The 20,723-nt window shown below is 35.2% G+C and overlaps 4 protein-coding genes across 18 annotated transcripts; 3 read left to right on the forward strand and 1 right to left on the reverse strand.

Moving 5' to 3' along the window:
- The first annotated feature begins 17 nt into the window (after nt 1-17).
- LOC136778942 (minichromosome maintenance domain-containing protein 2-like) lies at nt 18-2,792 on the forward strand. Its single transcript, XM_066736142.1, has 10 exons — nt 18-206; nt 283-511; nt 812-1,047; nt 1,132-1,297; nt 1,370-1,493; nt 1,583-1,838; nt 1,900-2,056; nt 2,133-2,262; nt 2,340-2,467; nt 2,553-2,792. The coding sequence occupies exons 1-10, from the start codon at nt 20-22 to the stop codon at nt 2,788-2,790; spliced, it is 1,851 nt and encodes a 616-aa protein (XP_066592239.1). The 5' UTR covers nt 18-19; the 3' UTR covers nt 2,791-2,792.
- On the reverse strand, nt 2,780-9,079 carry Pgm2a (phosphoglucomutase 2). Of its 5 annotated transcripts, XM_066736144.1 has the most exons (11): nt 8,951-9,079; nt 8,739-8,821; nt 7,320-7,455; nt 6,984-7,240; nt 6,448-6,910; nt 6,165-6,352; nt 5,912-6,089; nt 5,612-5,835; nt 5,341-5,446; nt 3,173-3,399; nt 2,780-3,104 (listed from the first exon to the last, which is right to left on the reverse strand). In XM_066736144.1, exons 3-11 carry the CDS (start codon nt 7,395-7,397, stop codon nt 3,002-3,004), a joined length of 1,824 nt encoding a protein of 607 aa, XP_066592241.1. In that variant the 5' UTR covers nt 7,398-7,455; nt 8,739-8,821; nt 8,951-9,079; the 3' UTR covers nt 2,780-3,001. The 5 variants fall into 5 exon arrangements, with proteins under 5 accessions (XP_066592241.1, XP_066592242.1, XP_066592240.1 ...); XM_066736145.1 differs by lacking the exons at nt 8,739-8,821; nt 8,951-9,079 and adding an exon at nt 8,424-8,556; XM_066736143.1 differs by lacking the exons at nt 8,739-8,821; nt 8,951-9,079 and adding an exon at nt 8,160-8,372.
- LOC136778945 (START domain-containing protein 10-like) lies at nt 8,591-14,642 on the forward strand. Of its 9 annotated transcripts, none has more exons than XM_066736158.1 (8): nt 8,591-8,689; nt 9,541-9,721; nt 9,792-9,962; nt 10,046-10,193; nt 10,269-10,421; nt 10,492-10,616; nt 10,701-10,823; nt 10,906-14,642. In XM_066736158.1, the coding sequence occupies exons 3-8, from the start codon at nt 9,807-9,809 to the stop codon at nt 10,993-10,995; spliced, it is 795 nt and encodes a 264-aa protein (XP_066592255.1). In that variant the 5' UTR covers nt 8,591-8,689; nt 9,541-9,721; nt 9,792-9,806; the 3' UTR covers nt 10,996-14,642. The 9 variants fall into 9 exon arrangements, with proteins under 9 accessions (XP_066592255.1, XP_066592258.1, XP_066592257.1 ...); XM_066736161.1 differs by having other exon boundaries at nt 8,637-8,655; XM_066736160.1 differs by having other exon boundaries at nt 8,667-8,685.
- Nucleotides 14,643-15,161: 519 nt separating this feature from the next.
- fusl (fuseless) lies at nt 15,162-20,257 on the forward strand. Of its 3 annotated transcripts, XM_066736151.1 has the most exons (8): nt 15,576-15,700; nt 15,771-15,921; nt 16,023-16,192; nt 16,355-16,579; nt 16,653-16,791; nt 18,112-18,264; nt 18,745-19,095; nt 19,322-20,253. In XM_066736151.1, exons 3-8 carry the CDS (start codon nt 16,137-16,139, stop codon nt 19,481-19,483), a joined length of 1,086 nt encoding a protein of 361 aa, XP_066592248.1. In that variant the 5' UTR covers nt 15,576-15,700; nt 15,771-15,921; nt 16,023-16,136; the 3' UTR covers nt 19,484-20,253. The 3 variants fall into 3 exon arrangements, with proteins under 3 accessions (XP_066592246.1, XP_066592248.1, XP_066592247.1); XM_066736149.1 differs by lacking the exon at nt 15,771-15,921 and having other exon boundaries at nt 15,162-15,700; nt 19,322-20,257; XM_066736150.1 differs by lacking the exons at nt 15,576-15,700; nt 15,771-15,921; nt 16,023-16,192; nt 16,355-16,579; nt 16,653-16,791 and adding an exon at nt 17,048-17,913 and having other exon boundaries at nt 19,322-20,247.
- The last annotated feature ends 466 nt before the right edge of the window (nt 20,258-20,723 follow it).

Below are 20,723 nucleotides of genomic sequence, written 5' to 3' on the forward strand. Positions count from 1 at the left end.
ATTGTTAAACAATAACAATATGAATAAGGAAAGCAATTTTGACTTAAAACGCGATGCACTTAAATATCTCACGCTTATGGGAATTTTGGAGAATGTAAGAAACACCGCTGGTACTTTTTATTCAGATCTGAACTGCATAAATACTGCATTTTCATTGTTTACATTTAATCTAAACATTGATTTAATGCATTTATTTGATCAATACAGTAAGGGAGAGTAAATTATATTTTATTTACAAATTTGGTTCATTTGCAATTCTCGCTTATTATGTTATCATTCCAGATGAGTTGTACAAGAACTTTATGGTAAATCCTGCGCGTACTTTAAATACCCTTCAGCTGCTAGTGGATGATGCATTACTCGAGTTTTCTTGCGTTAAATGCAAATTGATGGTAACCACAACGGAGCATCGTATTTCCATAATAGAGGAAAAATGCGAGGCAGCAATGATAGCATCGTTTTTGTATTTGAGCAATTTTATTCTCACGGGTTTAACCGATTCGACGCAAAGGTACCTTTACAGTCACTACAAGCCCTGTGGTGTAAGAACTGTGTATTATAATCCTAACATCATAAAAATACTTAAAACATCTTGAGAATGCCTAAAAAATATTTGGAGGTCCTGTGCATGTATTTAAGAAGAGTGTTCTATATTTTATGCAGCTATTATGGATATTCTTATAGTGTACATGTATTAGCGCTCCTTATTAATATAATATACTCTATGATATAAAATATATTCAGCTTATCATTTTTATTCTTAATTGGATATGGATAAAACTTAAATTAATTTATGCATTTCTAAAAACAGCAGCTACGTCATGTACCACTGTCCTGATTTGAAATGTACTTGGTACCGTGGAAAATATTTTTCTGAACGCGATATACACTATGGCGAACATCAGATTTGTCCCAGTTGCCACAGAGTAAACATTGAAAATCCAAAACGCAGGGCACAAATAAAAAATATATTTGCCACCTTTATAGAGGCATCAGCAACAAAAGCTATTCGTGGATCTTACGACGTTCTAAAATGCTCTATACAGGGTATAAAGAAACCTTGCTTCACCAATTATTTTGCTGTATTAGTGTTTAAAAATTTTATGTCTAAAGCTGGATTATTTTACACAGAACGATTGGCATCTGAATTGGAGCTTGGAGACACTTACAATTTATGGGGATACCGTAAATGTCAGCACTTTAAAGTATTAGGATTAAAAAAACAGAGTCCAATAATAAGAACTTTTCCATCAAATTCATTATTAACAAAAATACGGGCGATACAATATTCTTGCCAGTGAGAGTTGCTCTTATTCCTTGGTTGTTAACACTATCTCATATTTATTAAACAAAAGTCTGTTATCAATAGAAACACTTATTCAAACAATCCATGGATGTTCGTGAGGCATTTGGCATTCTTCTTGTATCATCAGTCCGAATACGATGGCTATGTATCTTTAAAAATTGCATTGCTATTAAATTTGACTAAAGTGGTATAACTTTCAAAATACTTATTGTTATATGTGAACTTAATTTAATACAGATATCAATTTTTGAAAGAATCAACATTTAATTTATTCAGATGGACAATATTACATTGCCAGTTTTATGCATTGGATCAGATAGCCGAGCTTCGGATTACCTTTTACGCAATATGTCTGAGCTTGCAGTTAGAAAAGCAGACATTACTTTTCCCGTGAATAATATTATCACTCGAAATGACACGAATGGTCAAATTTGGCTAAATGCTGGATCCCTATCAATGTGCAGCTCAGGGGTTTGTCTTGTTGGCAATTGGCAGGATTTAAAACCTCAACAAAAGAAAGAAGTGTTATCAAGTAAAGATTAATAATCAAACAACTTCGAAAGCAGGAAACTAATTAAATGTATAAAAAACAGTTTTAGATAGCAACAAAATTACTTCGTACTCCAGGCATTTTGGAATTTCAGAATCTACAAAAATGTCAGAAGCAATTAAATTAAAAGCATCTGTTTGGGCCTATTTATGCTGCGATGATTATCGTTCTCGATTTTCTGAACATCAAACAGTTTTGGAGTAATTTTTTATTACAATTACTTGTCAAAATAATCTATTCTGTATAATCCTAATTGAAATATGTTTTTAAAAATAGTATTTTTGGTATACCATATTTAGCGAAATCATTGGGATCAATTGAGCAAAAATGTTATAAGCTGCTTGTTAGTGCTTATTTGAACGAGGCCGATAATCCTCCGATGTTATCTATGAATGAGTTGGATGAGGTTTGATAATACTCTTAGATAAGATAATAATTGTACCACATTAAAAAATTGTCATAATTTTATAATTATAATTGCAGTTTTTAAAGATAGCTAATAACGTAAATGCAATCTTAACAGAAGATGCCGCCCAACTGATAAAAAAATATTGCCTAGCGTCACGCCAATTACGAGGAAATTACTTTCCAGCTCATACAATAAATATGCTGTAAGAGTATATATTTATCATACATTTAATATTCATTACATTAAATATTAACGTTTTGTATGAATTTTATTGAAACTAAATTTAGCACAACACTATCCAAAGCTCACGCAAGACTTTCTTTGTGTGAAACAGTAAACACTGATGATGTGACCGCTGTAATTTATTTATATGAAGAATCATTTTGGTTTCTTTATGGCAATACTGTTTGTGGTCAACCGCCTCTCATATCCGATAATGATAATAATATTGTCGAAAAAATGAATCTTTTTAAAACTTGGTTAAAAAATTTAATTTCCTTTTTAAACGACAATACTCATTCATGATTCTTTTTGTATTTATTTTAGCATAACTTCGTACAAAATATTTAGAAGTACAATTTAAAAAGTAATGCTTAATTTTATATGGAAATTATTTTGAACATACTCTTATCATGAAGATTATTGTGAAAATGAAATTTCTCTTTATATTTAAGTAGTATTCTCTTATTTTCTTATCAGATCATTTCCTTATTTTTAATAATATACAAATTATTAATTATTCACTGCGCGCTATAAGAGAATTGGTTTCCGGCTGAAGAAATTCATCGACGATGGCTGCTATCATTTCGGAAAGCTTATCTTTTAACAGCTCTAAATTTCTAAGAACAGAATGAATCATTATAATTTAATATTCTGTCTTCCAAATAAAAAACTGATCGTATCTTACTGTTCTTCCGGTGGTGCGCACAATTCGCTGTAATATTTGATTTTCGGTTCTGTTCCACTCGTTCTTAATGTAGTAACCAAGCCATTTTTGAAAGTAAACGTAATCATTTGACTGGAATTGGATACAGGTAATGTTGCCTTATTTCCTGGTTTTGAATTATCGTATCCGGTGGTTAAATCCCGAATTCCAATTATAGTATATTTCCCTCCAAGAATGCTGACGGGGTACTGAAAAATACATTAGTTAAATAAATACCAGTTAAATAATGAAATGTAAACAATTTTCCCATACATAGTCTGCTTAACTATTTTTGATTAATGGTTTATAACATTTTTCAATGGATGAGAATATTTTGACTTACGGACTATCAATTACGGTTGCCTCTTCAAAAAAAGGCGTGAGATAATAAAGCGATTGAGCAGTAGGAATAGCCAAAACCGCCAGAAGAAAAGAAGGCACAAGTGTCAAAGATGCGACCAACATATCCATAATATAATAATAATTACCAAAACTTTCAATTTTAAATGTCACAACAGGCACTACCTACTTTTAAAAAATCTTTTAGTAATATGAAATTTAGTTTCCAGATCTATTAAATTTAGCACAAAAAATATCGTTTATCTCCTACTAATATTGTTCTTGAACTGTTGTAATTATTGGTCGAGGAGTATTCTAGCCTTTAGGTAAAATGTCGTTTAACGTTGTTGCATCAAACATTTGCCAGATATAAGAATATAAAAAGATAAATTGTCATTCAGTCACAATGTGAAATGTTAAAAGTGAACGCTTCGAATAATCGCTGATAACTAGCGATACGAGTGTGGGAAACTTGATGCTTTCTCGTAGACTAGTATACTATGCACTTGTTGACCTTGTAAGTATCCAATACTCAATGACTATTATAAAAGGCAGAAACATTACTTTTTCTGTTGACCGTAGCGTTATGACCGAATGACGAGGCAATAAATGGATACTACATTATAAACATGCGTGTATCAGGTAGCAGAAAGAATATTTATTACGTATTTCCGATCTTTAAAACGACGAACTTTAAAAACTCACGTCTTTGTAATGGTTTTGCTTGAAATCTAAATTTGGTTTGCATGTGCATTGGTAACTATTTCATTCTCATTCAAATGAATCACTTATACTATCCTTGCTCTCTTATATTTAAATTTTACACAAGCATAAAAAAAACAATCGTTTGTAATATACTATATAGTAATTTGTAAAATAATAATTAATTTTTTTTTTTTTAATCTTTTTCGTTCATTTTACTCGTTGGAACTAACATTGAGCTGATTCGTTGCGAGGGCAAAGTTTAATAGGTGTATTTAATAATAATATATACAGTATGGCGGATTTTAAATACTGTTTGGCTTAATAAAGGGAGAAATAAGACTCGTCCATTGATCTTATCTTGAAGAATTATTTAGAGGTTACATAAAGGTCACCTAAAACTTTCTAACTGAGATCCTTCTATTTTTTATTGTATATTTTTGTAGTTTGTCTCAAGGGCTTTCTACAACATTATATTAATTTATAATTTCATCCAACCATTTAATAAATATTTCAATTGGAAATGATATATTTTAGAGTGTTTGGCTGAAACGAAATGGTGCGCCACTACTAGGCAGTTTCAAGTATATTCGTTCATATATCTCTAATATAAATTTTAAATATCTCGTGAACGCTTGATTGAAATGATAAATTTATAAAGTATTTTGAAAAACTCTTAAAATAAGTTACAAGAATTGCAATTAAAAATAGTTTTCATTTAAAAACATCAATGGATTTTCTTACATCTTTCAAATGACTTTTCATAGTAAAACCAATGGAAGAATTTTACCCTCTTCAAAGCAAAAATTGTATTTAAATTACTATTTCATAAAACCTTATTTTCAATAAATAATTGAAGTCGTCATTTAAAATGGAACACCCTGTATACAATGATATAAGTCATGCTTCTTATACATATAGAGATATTTATCTACTCTATCACCTTTCCAACAAAAAAAGTATCAAAGTATGCTTGCTATATACTAATATTTTTTATGCTTGATAAATTCTATAAATTTCATGACTTTCTATCCTTAAGATAAAGTTTTACTAAATTTAATAACTTTGTTTACCTTAAGTGTTTAAAAGTTATAAATAAAATTGCTTACCGTATTTTCTTTACCGGAATAGTTTCGCAATCTTTCGAAGATAGCCTTAATTGTCTTTTGTTCATAACAGATCCAGTATGAGTTATCACTGATATGCTGGCCATACCTAAATAAGATTAGAAAAGGATTAACCTGAAGGATTTTTCTACTAAAAAATCAATCTGACAAAATAAAAAGAATCAATAGAAATGGTAGCATCTCGACGGCGAGTATATAAAAAAACCGACGAGAACTACTCTTTTTTAGAGTAGATTTAATAAAAACTGCATACTCTGCGTATAGCTCTTCCAATTTATCATCAAGCGTTAAACCCATTGTTTCTAAATATGCCGCCATTGATGCAACTTGAACGCCAGCGCTTATGCCATCCTTGTCAAGAACAGTGGAGCCGCACATAAAACCAATAGCCTCTTCAAAAGCAAATAAAACGTCTTTTCCCGCTTTTATCAATTCATTAGATTTATTACCCATCCATTTAAAACCAGTTAAAGTTTCCTTTTAAAGTTAAAAACATTTCGTTATTGGTTAAATGTTAAATTAATTATATTATAAAGCCTTAAAATGTACATGCCTCAAAATTAAAGCCTTCCTTTTTAGCCAATGAGGATAAGACCTTACTCGATACTGTCGATGAAAGCATATAAGCATTGGCGATATTAGCATCAGGATTTTTAACTCGATATAAATGAAGCATCCACCATCCCAACAGTGCACCTAATTCATTACCAGAAAAAATATGCCAATTCCCCCTATAAAAATAGAGTTTAAAATTATGTTACCTTCACGTTTATACAATCTGACAAGAAGGTAGCAAGTTTTAATACATTTTGTTTTTTGTAGCACATGCTAAGCGATCTGCATCTGGATCATTGGCTAGAATAATAGTAGATTTATTTTCATCTGCTGTTTTTATGCTTAAATCTAGAGCACTTTTTCCTTCTTCTGGATTTGGAAATTTAACAGTGGAAAATTCTGGATCAGGCAGCTTCTGTTCTTCCACTGTTATAAATGGCTATCAATATTAAATAATTAAAATCGCATGAAATTCTTGATAAACAATCTTGTAATTTAATTTTAATATTAAATAAATCAGAAATGCAATAATACCTCAAAGTTTGCAATTTCAAATGCAGCTGTCATATATTTATATCCCACACCATGCATAGCGGTATAAGTAAATTTTAACTGAGTTTTCTTATTCACTTCAGGATATACAACACTTTCTTTTAAATCACTTAAATATAATTTCATTATATAATTAAGAGGATCTTTGTACAGAGGACTGTCAAAAACTTTGTTTGTATTCCAAGAACTCTCATATGGCTTAAGACTCTCTAAAATACTTTTTTGAATTTCTTTGTCATGTGGGGGTATAATCTGTGCACTATTATCCCAGTAAACTTTATATCCATTATCTTCTTTTGGATTGTGAGATGCAGTAACCATGATACCAGCTGCACACTGATATTTTGATACTCCATAAGGAATGAATGGGGTTGGGCAAATATCAGAGAATAAATAAACTTTGACATTGTTAGCAATAAAAATGGCTGCAGTTAACTTGGCAAACCTAGAAAATAAAAAAAAAATAAATTAAATAAAATAAAAATATTTAGCTTTATGTGCAACATAATTGAAAATACCTTTTACTATTATAACGTCCATCATATCCTATAATTACACCTTTATCAGCTGCGTCAGGCACTGCCTTCAGTAAATATTTTACTAATCCCTGACCAGTTTGTATAATAACTAAATCGTTCAGTTGACTGTATCCTGGACCCATACGGCCTCTGAGACCTGCTGTTCCAAATGCTAATCTATTAAGAAACAATTTGGATAAAGCTGCTACATTATTCTCTTGAAGAAGAGTCAATATTTCTTTCTCTCCTTTTTCATCCTAAAACAACAAAAACAATGAGCTTTTATTTATGAAATTTAATTTGGAAATATAAAAGTTAAGTCATAAAGATTTATACCTTGCTCCATTGCAAATATTCAGAAATTTTTGCATCTAAAAGAGAATCACCAGTGTTTATTTTATCCTTGGGTATCATCTTGAATATATTAATAGAAATCCTTAATGCGACAATGACAGGCCAAATAGTTTAATTCCTGAAAAAACAAAAAAAAAATCTATATGTTAATGAAATGCAGCATTTAGGATGGTAAATATCAGTTTGGCCATATAGGATGTACAGAGTATTAAAATAATAGAATTCCAAATACTGTAAGTGTAAACTTTCTCAAAATTGTAAGTTTTTCTTAAATAAAGATTTAAAGTATCACGGCCAAGAGCTGCCATAACATTCTAAGGGCTAAACATATTTGAACTTATTTAAAGGTTGTTTCTGGCATTTCTAATATACAGCGTTATGATTTAATTCAAAACAGTTTTATTGATTTTTTAAAAAATGTAGCAAAAGGCATATAACGTTTGGAAATTCCACTCTTCAATTCTGATATACTATATGGGTTATCACATCAAGACACAAGCAACCTTCACGAGTAAATGGCAAATAAAATCTATCTCATTTTAAGCGTGACGAGTCATTTACACTTTGGTCACGCTGATGCAACCGACAAACGCTATACATGCTAATATATATATTAGTGATAAGAAAGACGATTTCTGACGCTTTTGATATAATCAAAGCTATTTGTGTCTCACACATTTTTCGGCTTCGAGACATATTAAAATTGACGCGACATACGTTCTTTACAGCTGAGAATGACGTTTCGTAGCAAATCACACGTGTTAATGTTATCCCCCCAGCAGAAATATTTTAAATCAACGACTTTACGGGGGATAGACAAACCTGCTAGCATTACTATTGGTCTATTTTGATTAAATTCTCCAATAGTCTCGATTCACTCAATATAAAGTAGCGGTAGAATTAAACTAAATGTTTATTTCTAATGAAATAATATTTGTTTTATAAATACTAGAGAATCTACACTTCCACAGTGCATTCAGACCACCCATCTGATTCTATCCACACTTTAAACGATAGTTTTCTGTTTCCAATATATCGTACTACTGCACAAATCGAGTATACACATATACATATAAATTTATATACCAATACTATTCAATGTTATTCGATGAAGAAAAGAACAGGAAATATTTTTATATATGCTATTGGTTTACTCCTTCGTCTACTACATTTAAATCCGCCAATAGTCTCACAGTCTCACTCTGGTGCTCGGCTTGCGTGATGCGGCCAATGGTGTGGTGGCATGCCACTTACCTGACAATTCACGCAATTGTGCTGATAACCGAATTAAAGACCGCTCAATGATAGTGACGTTCATGTGTGTGTGTGTGTGGCTAAACCTATACTAGTCTGTAATTGTCAATTTAAAGAGCTTTTACTTATGTATACCTAAGTACCTACTTTTACAAGGAATACAAACGGATTGAACTGGTTCCACTTTTCCACTGGTCCCCCTAAAGTTCCCATTTGGAAAAAATTTCCATCTGTCAAAAGTCGATAAATGATATTTATATATATGTACAGTATAATGAAATATAGGCGCCTGGCGCATATACGTGCTTAGAAATAGTATGTATTGATAAAAGACAGAGAGGCACAAACCGCATTATTACCGTTTTTGATAAACACTTTCATTTTGAAGTATTTTGGAGTCTAACCGTGTTTATGAGCTTTCTAAATTTCTACCATCGATGTACTCAATGTTGTTCACAAAAGATAAACTCTCCACGAGAAAAATTGGCCAACTAACCTGTCGAAGCTGCACCGTACCGGTGCGACAGGTTCGTTGGTTTTATCGGTGAAAATTCTAGTATTTCCACCAACACGTCCAAGCCTATCAACACTCATCGTCGACAGTTTTCTTCAAATTGATTATACGATGTGATAGATTAGAATCGTCTAACCAAAGAAATCTGTCGTATATTATATATCGCACTGTCGCACATGAAAAACTTATCATTCTCGTCTTGTTTTCTATTCTTCACTCAGATAAGCACAAATAAAGGTTAATTCAAGAAGTTGTCTTTATTTTTCTTCATTATCTTTTACACATTTGATCTTTTTCACTACAATATTGCCCAAATTGTCATTGCAACTTTAAGTTCAGATTTTCTTTTTTTCTCTTAAATATTATATGCTTACCATTACTTTTATGTAACCTAATATTTGAACCATTCAGTGCTAATTATTCTATTATTTGCAGTGAGAACAAGTAATTTGCAAACAATCTGAGAAGGGAATGATTAGACTTACTGGACAAAAAGCAGTTAAAAGTATTTGGAGGAGATCTACTTGAATCCTTTCTGCATACTTTAAACATCAAATCATCTTCACTATAGATTTTATATAAAGGTATTTTAGAAGCCCTTTTTAGGAAACTCAAGGTATTAAATTAATTATTTTGACAATAGTAATTATTTCTGTTTAGTTTTCATTTTAGTTTCGATCTTCCAGACAATATTCATTAATATGGACATCGGCATAGTTAAGATTGCTGAAGACAGAGATTTTGAAAAATTAAAACACTTATATGATGATAATAATGATTGGAGGCTAGATTATAATAAGCCTGATTTATCAGTATGGACTAAATCCGTTCCGGGTATTCATTTTAGGATGGTAAAAGTAAGACACATATATGCACAAGGACTAAAATAATATTTGTTTCAAATTTATGTGTATACGCATTTATTTATTTACTTACTTAGATAAGAACACGCTTTCCTGATGTTCTACCAGAAACTTTGTATGATGTTCTGCACGATCCAGAGTATAGAAAAGTATGGGACACTCATATGATCGAATCAAAAGACATAGGATTTTTTAATCCAAATAACGATATTGGTTACTATTCTAGTCAGTATTTCAAAGATAAAGCAGATGAATTTTTATTACACTATTGAATTTATTAATGGTAATTCTCTGTTTCAGTGGCTTGTCCATCCCCACTGAAAAACAGAGATTTTATACTACAGCGTTCATGGCTTGACACTGGAATAGAGCAGCTCATTATAAATCATTCTGTCTTTCATAAAGATTTTCCTCCTAAAAAGCACTTTGTACGTGCAACCTCTTACCTCACAGGTGATTTTACAAATGAAAAATAATATATTTCTTGCTTTTCCTACTTTTACATAATCTTGCTCTTTTTCAGGATATATAGTTAGGCCTTCGCGCAACGGTGATGGATCGGAACTTGGATATGTCTCACATACAGATCCTCATGGAAAATTACCTGTTTGGTTAGTTAATAAAGTAACACAGATATTTGCTCCAAAGGTAAGATTTTTATTTTCTCTTATGTAATGCAGTTATTCTTCTGCAAACTAACTGATCCCTGAATCATTTACTGTTTAATTGCAGTTAGTCAAAAAGTTACATAAAGCCTCAGTTGGATATCCTACCTGGAAATTACTAAATAATCCAAACCATAAGCCATGGCATTTTCCTGAACAAATATCAGCACCTAGAATAAAAATTGAGGATGTATGTGCTCCTTGCTAAATATTTATTGACAAGGAAGAGATTTCTTGAAAAACTGAATTTATTAATCAAATTTAAATTTCAGTGTGTAAAATCAACAGAGGAGAAAAATTCCAAAATTCATTACGTCGACGAGTCCGAAGTAAAGGAGTCCATTATGGACGCTGATGACTAGTCCTTCTTAAATATATTAAAACTTTTTTGCTTATTAAACATAGATCCGGATAGAAAACTAGATATGGTAAGGTGAATTATATTGAATGAGCTAATGTTATTATAATACATTTAATTTGTGTTCATTCGATAATTAATTTTGATGCGCTTAAACGGGGTCGATTAGAAACCGTACTAACTCTTTCTCAACAAGATAAAATCGATGAGTTAATTAGGTGCTAAGAAAGATTTTTCTAAAAATAAAATTTTAAGGGTCGCGTTGAGGAGTGATGATTACAGTTCAACTTTGATGTACGTTTTGCGGTACGATTGTTATTAAGCATAGGACGTATGAAAATACACATGAAAGTAATGTCGGTTATCTCGTGTACTTTCTCGTAGTGAATTGCTCAGTACAATGAAGAAAATCGATAGAACTTTGTAGAGTATAAAGACTTTGATAGATTATCTTCAGATACCCCAGAGAAAATCAGTTAAATACTGTTGGTATTTCCATTAGCTATATTATACGCATTAACAATAAGGAGCTTGAAATAATACAAGGTGTACAGCGTATAGAAGTTAATCAAAAGTCCGACATGATGCTTATATTTAAATACAATATAATAACGGCTAGTCTAATAATGTGATTTTAAGCAATGAGAAGATAATTCTCTTGTGGAAAGATAAATTATTTTTTATCGATTTATCTCCAGAGTTTCATATTAACGATGCTTTTATTGTATCTGTACATATAACTACGTTAGTATCTGATTTTTATATAAAATTATTTCAATTGAAAAACGTTCAGTAGGAGATGTCGATTAGAATACAATTATGCATCTTTGACTATTACAGTCGGTAAAATAGTTCAGAGTTGCTTGTTCGTTTGGGGGCGCATAAAACTGCCTCTTCCCAAAGGTCTCGTTTATGCTACTGCATCTTTCTCTTCGCAACTGTTTTACCGACAAAGCGATACAATTTATTAATTGTTACAAATCAGTATATGAAGTAACAATTATTCAAAGGTGTATAATTTGTTACGCAAAGCTTACATAATAACTTCAAATATGTCTATCTACTTGACAATTAAATTTGAAGACTCTGTGTTTATTGATATTACATTAAGCATCTTGTACTTAAACTTAAAGTATTAAATAATAAATTTTAAGTCATCTAAATTTTAAGAATGCTGTATGGTCGCTGGAAGTAAATAATATTCTGTACAAACACAACGAATCAACCGACTGAGAAAAACCGGATATCCGTATACGTACTGATTAGAAGTATTAGTTAGAATAATATTGTTGACTGTTTGATTATATTCTTTATTATTTAATTTATTTATCTACAGACAGCTTGATCTTTTTAATCGCATATTTGTTTCCAGCGACCGTTATAATATTACTGAACGATATATACGTTTTGATGCTAATCATTATCTACAGCATTTGTTATATTCGAATCAAATAGTTTTTTGGTCTCTCGTTATAGCTGCAATAATCTTTTAATCGGCCATAAATCATAATTATAGAAATAATATACTAAACCATATCAAATTTGATAAAATATTTCTTAAATTAATATAATTGTAACTTTTGATATTAATTTTACAATTATACAAGATAAATGATTTATCTCTTCAAGTTTCAGTAGTAAATAAATAAACCATTTATTTACTGAAACTTACATGCACATATTAACAAATTATTACATATAAGATACATGAACACACATTTGATATAATGGCAGGTAAATAGAAAAATTTAATTTAACTCGACAATTGGCAAAGGTTATATTTATCGTTAATTCTTCTAAAATTTTATGCGTCATTAACTTCTAATATATGTATATCCAACTATTTCGTGAGACGCCTGATGCATGATTTATATTGAAATTATACAAAATTTAAGCATGATATTTATACATTCGTATGAGTAAAATATATCATATATATTATGCCTAAGTGTTCAATTTTTTAAAGCGATTCAAATTTAAGATCCTTAACGATTTTATTTTATAAGTGCAAATATAATAATCACAATTATGCAGTAATATAAATGGATAGGTACTTCCTTCTTTCATAAAAGGCTTAAAAATTCCGTCAATATATTTAAACTAAAAATTTCAATAAATTTACATATTGTGTAGTTTTAAGGTTTAAATTTATTGGGACGCCCAGTCGGCTCTGTTACCATTTTTATCGACTAGGTTTCGAACGATGTGATGACTGTGTCTGTCTTGGACTTGTTACGATTTGACCTAATGATAGAGAGAGAGAGAGAGAGAGAGACCAAATGTCTTCTTGGTAAATTGTATCTTCCATGGCTATCATGTATAAATATGTATATCTATTATGGAAAGTTTTATATATAATTTAAACGTTTTAAACTGTTAATATGTACATTTTTTTGAACTATTTATGTGCTTCATGATAAATTATCTTGCATTATATTAGAAGAGTTTTTTCATTACGATTTTCAAATTTGTTTTGCAGTAATGCACTGACTTTGCTTCTCCTTAAATAACAATTAAAAATGTATAAATAATTGACATACACTATAAAATTGTTACAATTTTCATTTATTTTTTAAATGCCAGATGTAATAAATTTATAAAAAAGAGACTGAACACTGCGACAGTAATGCCAGAATTGGCGCTTTTGCAACTATCACATGCTCACGTACCCTCTGTATATTATGCGTTTGGTACATGTGGAACGTGTATATGTCCCCTTCCACTCGGCTTATAAGCTGCAAAAGTGCCAATTCTGGCATCACCGCTGTGCGAACGATTGTAATAAAAAGCTTCGCGTGAACTTGCATGTATTGCGAAATGCGAGGTTGGTAGCGAAATGTGGAAAACAAAAAATAACATAACAAAATGTGACTGTTAAAGAAATTTTTGTAAGATTAATATAATTAAAATGATATATACTATCAAAAAATAAAAACAAAACCGATTCGGATGCAAATGTGTTATCGTCGTTGATCTCGCTGCATTTAAAATAAAAAAGTTTTGACAGTGAAGTTGAAAAAATGTTAGAAGAAACGACGAGCCCTGGCTCGATATCGTCAGGAGAATTATCCAGGATATTAAAAACACGGGAACTTAGTACGAGTAGCGAATATTCAGTATCCGAAAAAAAGGACCAAACTTCGTCCTTTATGCGTTTAAACCAAGCAGCAAAGATACTGCAGGGACTAAAGGAACTGACGGAGAATGAAAATACCTTATCGAATAATATATTTAGCGAAGGCAAAACTGATGGCAGCTCTGCCACTAGAACAAACAGTAGCAATATAGTAAGAAATGTACAGCAGGGTAAAGAGAAGGGATTGGTTAAGGTAATTAAAACTGATATTGCTGATAATGATCGTGATCACAGCGTATTTCCCGAATCCAAACAAAACGTTAATGATCAAAGATTCTCGACATTAAAGAAAGATGAGTGTTCCTACATGTCAGTATCGGAAGGAGCTTTGTACGAGAAAAACTTAATAATCAATTCGTCCACCGAATCGCTCATTAATAACCTCTCAATTGAAGAATACGATGAAGGATCGTGAAAAAAAAATGATAAGTTTAACGAGTGGTAAAATCTATTTTAAGTTTGTTAAGCAAAGATAATAAAATGACTTTCCGTTGACAAGAATCTGAAGGAAAATCTTTTTGTACGAGGTTTCGATCGAATAAAAATCCAAGATTTCCAAGTGTCCGTTGTCATATTTATTATTACAAGCTTAAGTCTGAGGATTGTTGAAGGTAATACATTAATATATGATATTGCGCAGAAATGTGTCAATAAAGTTATAATTAAAGAGGAATAATAATGGTCGATTAGACCTGATTACATAAATTCGTAACATCTCTTTAAATATAGGTACATCGACCTTCGCATTAGCATTTTTGTATTAATATTTTTACCGCTTACAAATACTTACGCCAGACCATCTATCAATATTTGATCAGTCATCGACAATCACCGAAAGCACACGCGGTATTTAATTAAGAAACGATCCGGATAAAATGTAAAATTGATAAATTGTTTAATACAAAGGAAGGGGGAGAAATGTCGGAGGAAAGGGGGATTCCGGGGAGTTGATCTGTGGCATTATGGATCGGCGCCACATTATTAAGACGACCGTGTAAACCTTGCAATAAACACGATTATTTACCGAGTGTTGGTGGTGGCGGCGGCTGAGGAATTACGCGTATAACACAGCTATTATTGAGATAGTAAAGCATTATCTATATCCCACAACAAATAACGATTTCAGTAAACGTAGGACTGTGAAAACAGCTGAATGGTATGCAGATCAGCGGCGGAACGACACACGTGTGTCCGTTAACGCCAAACAAAAGCAACTTGACTTCTCTAGCAGCAAGCACTCAAAACACCTGATGCTTTTTCCATTCGACGGCTTTCTAATCCCTCAAGCAGACAGTTCTTCTAACACGCCCCTCTCCCTCGCACCTTTTAACCGTATGCAACGATTTATCAATGGCAAAGTGCAAAGTGAATTGGCCGAGGAAAGCTTCGCTTCTGTTATAAGTTGTTCGCATTTCTCGTGAAAGCTTTTAATGCGCGAGTGCCTGCAGCGACCACTGAGTTTCTTCCTGTCGCTATGTCGTCCGCCAATGCTGATCTACCGTTAACGGAAAATTCGACAGTCGCTGCTCTAGTGATCACCAATAATATTCCACCTTCCCCCCCTTCTCTGCAGGTAAATCGATCAAATTCACGCACTAATCTCAACGGGAGAAGTCAGAAGGGTACATTAATGCCAGAAATAGCGCTTTTACAGCCAAAAACCGAATGGAGGTTGATACAAAGACGTACCACAAATATCTGACTCATCGATTTTGCTCCCAAGATTAGAAACAGAAAGATCCTATTGGCTAAAACGCATCTATCGTCAATTTTTCAGGAGCAGAATCGTTGCAGGTCAGTGTATTTAGAATTCGTGATTGTGTGGTTTGGGCTTGGCTGCAAAAGCACAAGTTTTGATATCACAAAGAGAAGACTTGCTCTTGTTTGATTTTTAGAAGCAGGAGTTCTGTGTTAAATCGGACCAATGCGAGGGCAAGGGCAAGAAGAGGAAAAAGAAAAGGGCTTTGTCATTGGTTGATCAAATAATATCCGTCGCTATAATAGGCCCAATGGTGATTGGTTGCTGGAGGGGAGGATGGGTTTTAATGGACGCTTATCCCGAAATGTGAGTACGCAGGAGTAAATGTGTGGAAATTCACTGGATGGTTAGTGGAAAATTTAGATTCAAAGATAAGCTGAAAGCGTTGATTTGTGTCCTAATTGCGCAAAGAAGTTTTCGATCGACGGCTACGAGACATAAACCATAAACCACCCCATCTATTTTCAGATTTCCAGAATGGCCGAGCTTTGCATTGGGCACGGGACTGCACACAATTTTTGCAATATTCAAGGAACTTTTTCACGAGAATTGTGCGGCAGTTTCAAAAAAGAGTGTTCTGCTCGGTCGAGCTTTGCAAGTTCTCTATATTTACGTGTTTGGCGTGAGTTGCATGGGCCAATGGAGAGGCGGTTGGATCCTATTGGACGCTCGATTAATTAAAGCTGCTCCGTGGTAATTAGTCATTTCTTCATTAGAACCAGGTAGATGCGCTCGGACTGATATCCCAATCTTATCTCTCGAACAGGGCTGTTGGATTATTCACGTGCACACTCGTGTCTATTCTGATGTTCCTCCGCAGCATTAGGAATCTCGTGGCACCACCTTTCGTCATTTGCATCGACAACATAAATCACGTTTATATGTTCCCAACGAGATACAAGAAGGTTTGTGGCTTATCTGCAATTTTCAATGATAAGGAGAATGCGCGACTAAAATTGATGGGCCAAGGTGAGAAGATTGGTGCGAAACTGGAGCTTGATTGGTACACAAAGAGGTGGCGATTAACGTTGACTTTGGCGCGACAAAAGCTAGGTTAGGTATGGGGAGGGGAGCAGGAAACGCCACTCATGAGAAAAATCATGTCTCAAGGTGGCCGAATGGACCAAGAGGAGCTTCCTGACAGAAGGAACGATCTAGTAGTGAGTGATATTGCAAAAATATTATAGAGGAATGGTTTGATAGGGGTCTGGGTGTTTTAGTAGGTGCACGTGGGAGGGGAAAAGACAGTAGACCGGGCAGTTTACGATAATGCGATGGTGTTGGTCCGTGGGCAACGCGGCTCATAAAAGATTGCGGTGGCTGGAGAGGAGGCAGTGCTTAGCCGGTGTCCAGGCTGGCGCGTTTGATTGACGCTCCCGTCTTATCGAGAGACGCTCTCCGCACGCGAACTATGAACAATATCGGACCAAAGTGCATTTCGGGGCGAACCATGCAGGATGACGAGCAGCGCCTCCACTAGACTCGATCAGGATTGGACAAGGATGGTCGAGCTACGCGCAGCCGGAATCACGTCGAACGGATTGCATTACGCGATCCTTTCGCTCCTGGACACGGTGTTCTCGGCGATGGTGGCCGCCCCGGCGGTAGTCGGTTATTGGAGGGGTACCTGGGGATTGAGCAATATTTACATTTATCCGGACGATCCGATCGTCAGCAGCCTGACCTCGATCGTCATCGGTTTCGTCGGATTGTTCAGTTTCAATGTGAGTCAAGGTGTGCTCAGTAGCCTACTGCATCCGGACAAGCACCGATTGTCCTATTACCTGGCCTCCAGACTCTATACCTTCGTCTTTGGCTTTTGCTGCGTGAACGCCTGGCGTGGCTCCTGGATGGCCTTGGACCTATTCACAGAACTCACGGGGACTACCGTGCTGGCCACGACTGCCGTCAGCCTCGCGCTTCTTGCCGGCCTGCGTACCCTCAGGAACATCTCGGCGCCTCCTTTCTCCCTGAACCTCGACTCTTGCTCCGGCTACTTCCAAGTCCCCACCATGTTTCGCGTCGATGTAAGCAAACCGCCCCTCCCCCTTCCCCCGCCTGCTCCTCCGATTCCTCTACTGACGATCAAAATAAACATAAATAAAGCAAACTGTGACACGTACGGCTTATCGTTCGCGTCGTCTATGTTATTATAGTAGAAAATTCCACCGCTAATCTATCGCTGAATTGTGTGTTACTGTGTTTGCTTGTTATTTTGTTGACAGAACACGAGAGACTGGTCCCTTTATATATTGGATTGTGCCTTCAGCGTTGGGGTGATCGGCACGCTCGTCGTTTTCGTCTGGAGAGGAGTCTGGATCCTGGTCGATCTCTACGTATTACCGGAAGATCGGGAAACTTCCGCCGTTAGTTCTCTCGTAAGTAGACCGATGCCTGATTAATGTCGGTTTCTATCACTTACGTATTCGAGTGCCTGTCGATGAAGCGTCAAACGAGATAATGCATCTCTCGCATATTTACGTGCTGCACGGGAACTACTGCTATCCAGAACATTACATAATTGAATATTCGCCAATTGTATGATTGCTCCAGGCACATGAGAGATCGCGCGAGCTATGCACGCTCTCCCGTACGTACTAGGTAGTACGGCACACGGAGATGTATATGAGTTCTGCAGAAGGAACGTTTTTTCTGCATTAAACCGTAGGGACGGCTCGTTGGTGTCTTTCGAGAAATATTAACCTAGTACGAATTTTGGCCACCCCGCGTCGTTGTAGTCTCGCAATTTGCAATGGTGCTGCTGCCGCATGGCTTTACTGGGAAGCCATTAAATAATCTGAACCGACCCCCATAAGTAGGTCAATTCTTTGCAAAACGTCTTCGTATTGTTTATTCAGGTAATAGGCTACGTGATAGTTGGCGTGACGTTTTGCCTTCAACCTCTGATGCGCTACGTTTGCGCAACATTGGAGGGATTGCCACGCTTAATAGCTGCCGATGCTTTTCTGTTGCTGAGCTTTCTCGGTACTGTGAATGTCTGGCGAGGTATTTGGAACGTCCTGGACCTCTGGCTGTTACCAGAAAATCCAAAACTTTCCTGCTGGATCACCCACGTTGGCTGCTTCGCATTCCTCGTGCTCCTCAACTGTAGCAACTCGATCCTAGTGAGGGGAGTTTACATCGACGCTGAGGAAGACAAAGGCAAATGCGTCGTCTTTCCCTGTCACTATCTGCGACTATTCTTTAAGGTACGACGATTATCATGAACGTATTGCTTTTTTAGAGTGAAAGTGCTGCCGCGGTCGAGGCGAGGCGAGGCGCCAGAGAGCTTTGCTCGTTCCGATAAGCATTAAGCACTTTTACCATACACGATAAGCTCTCGCGAAAGTATAGATGCTTGTCTTTACTGGTTAATTCGGCTATCATCGTAGTCTCGCCTGGAAGATAAGAGTTTTACCAAATGTTTTCTTGCAGGTCGAACGGGAGAAGAAAGAGGCGCGTCGAAGAAATTTGCTGTTGGCTTCCAGAGACTTTACCGGATTGGCTGACCTTAAAGATGCCGAGAACGGTGTACTGCTGGCGAACAGCACTAACCCTAACACCGTCATACCTGCCAATCCAGAATCCCTCGTGTAAATGCGCAATCGTCACTCTTCGTCGATGAACAATGTAAAAGACTGAAGATGGCTTCGTGGACGCTCCACGCACCGCTTCCGGTCTCACAGTGTAGTTTCAATTTTTGTGAGAATCGCGTAGTTTTTAAGGAAATCAGATACGTATAGGCCTCTATGTATAGTATAATATAGCTTAGTATAGTATAATACGGTACAGTAATATATATCATAGGTGTCTGTGCTTTTCGTTGGTTTCGTGCGAAACTTAAGGGTGCAATGATAAGCGCTAAATTTATAAATCGAATTTAAGCTTAGCGCTGTTTTGGCTAAGATTAACTTGTCTCACTTTAACCTTCAATATGATGCTTAGCTCGGTCTTCGTCTTAAGTAATTGCTAAGGTAGAGTTTGAGCTTAATTCGGTTTTTAAATTTGGTTCTGAGTGAATTTTTTCGCAGCCAACGAAAACAAAGTAATTAGGCCTTGACATTGAAAATATTCCTCATCGACATTTCATCGTGGGACCAGGCAATTCCGAATTAATCTGATAAGAGCGTTTTACGTATGCCGAAGAATGGCTGTGAGCGGACGTTCAGTTTCAGTTCAGCCTAAGGAATGATCGCGGCATGGATAAGGAAGAGCAAACGATTCGATCAATGAGATCGCAAATATTATTTATGTATTTATTTCGATAATGTTGACTTTTCACAGATTGTGCGTATGGTTCGTGTGTCGTGTGTGAAAGTTTCTGCATGTGTGTATAAGCGACTGAATTCAATTGATAAGAATAAATGGTATTTCCTCGTTAGTCCGGAGCTTACCTTTATTTACGAGTGAAAATTCCGCTTTAAGGGGAAGCGAAGAAGGATGATAGGAAGGAGACCTTGGATGGCAATGGTGAGGAGAGCAAGTGCTAGGTGGTCTTTATTGAACTAGGGCCTAACCTTCTCTCCTCGTATCCTGCGCCAATTACGACGTCACTGCGTACTAATAATTAATTAACTGGAGTAATCACGGGACAATGGACAGTGGGAAGTGGTTAGTTTGAGCGGTGCCCTCCTGGCCTACATTTAATGTTTTGTAGAATGGACAATGCAGAGCCACTGACTCTCTTCGAGGTCTAGTCATGTAACACCTAAACTGGCCTAAGCCTGAGAAACGAATCGATCGACGATCGATCATCATCGTTCACCGTCGGCGGCCGTCACGACGGCGACATCGACACATCGACCACGGTGGGGATTCAATCTATTTGGGGCGTTGC

Source organism: Prorops nasuta, unplaced genomic scaffold (genome assembly GCF_024137725.1).
Source record: "Prorops nasuta isolate Cenicafe-Biocafe unplaced genomic scaffold, Cenicafe_Pnas_1.2 PNAS00015, whole genome shotgun sequence".
Classification (NCBI taxonomy): domain Eukaryota; kingdom Metazoa; phylum Arthropoda; class Insecta; order Hymenoptera; family Bethylidae; genus Prorops; species Prorops nasuta.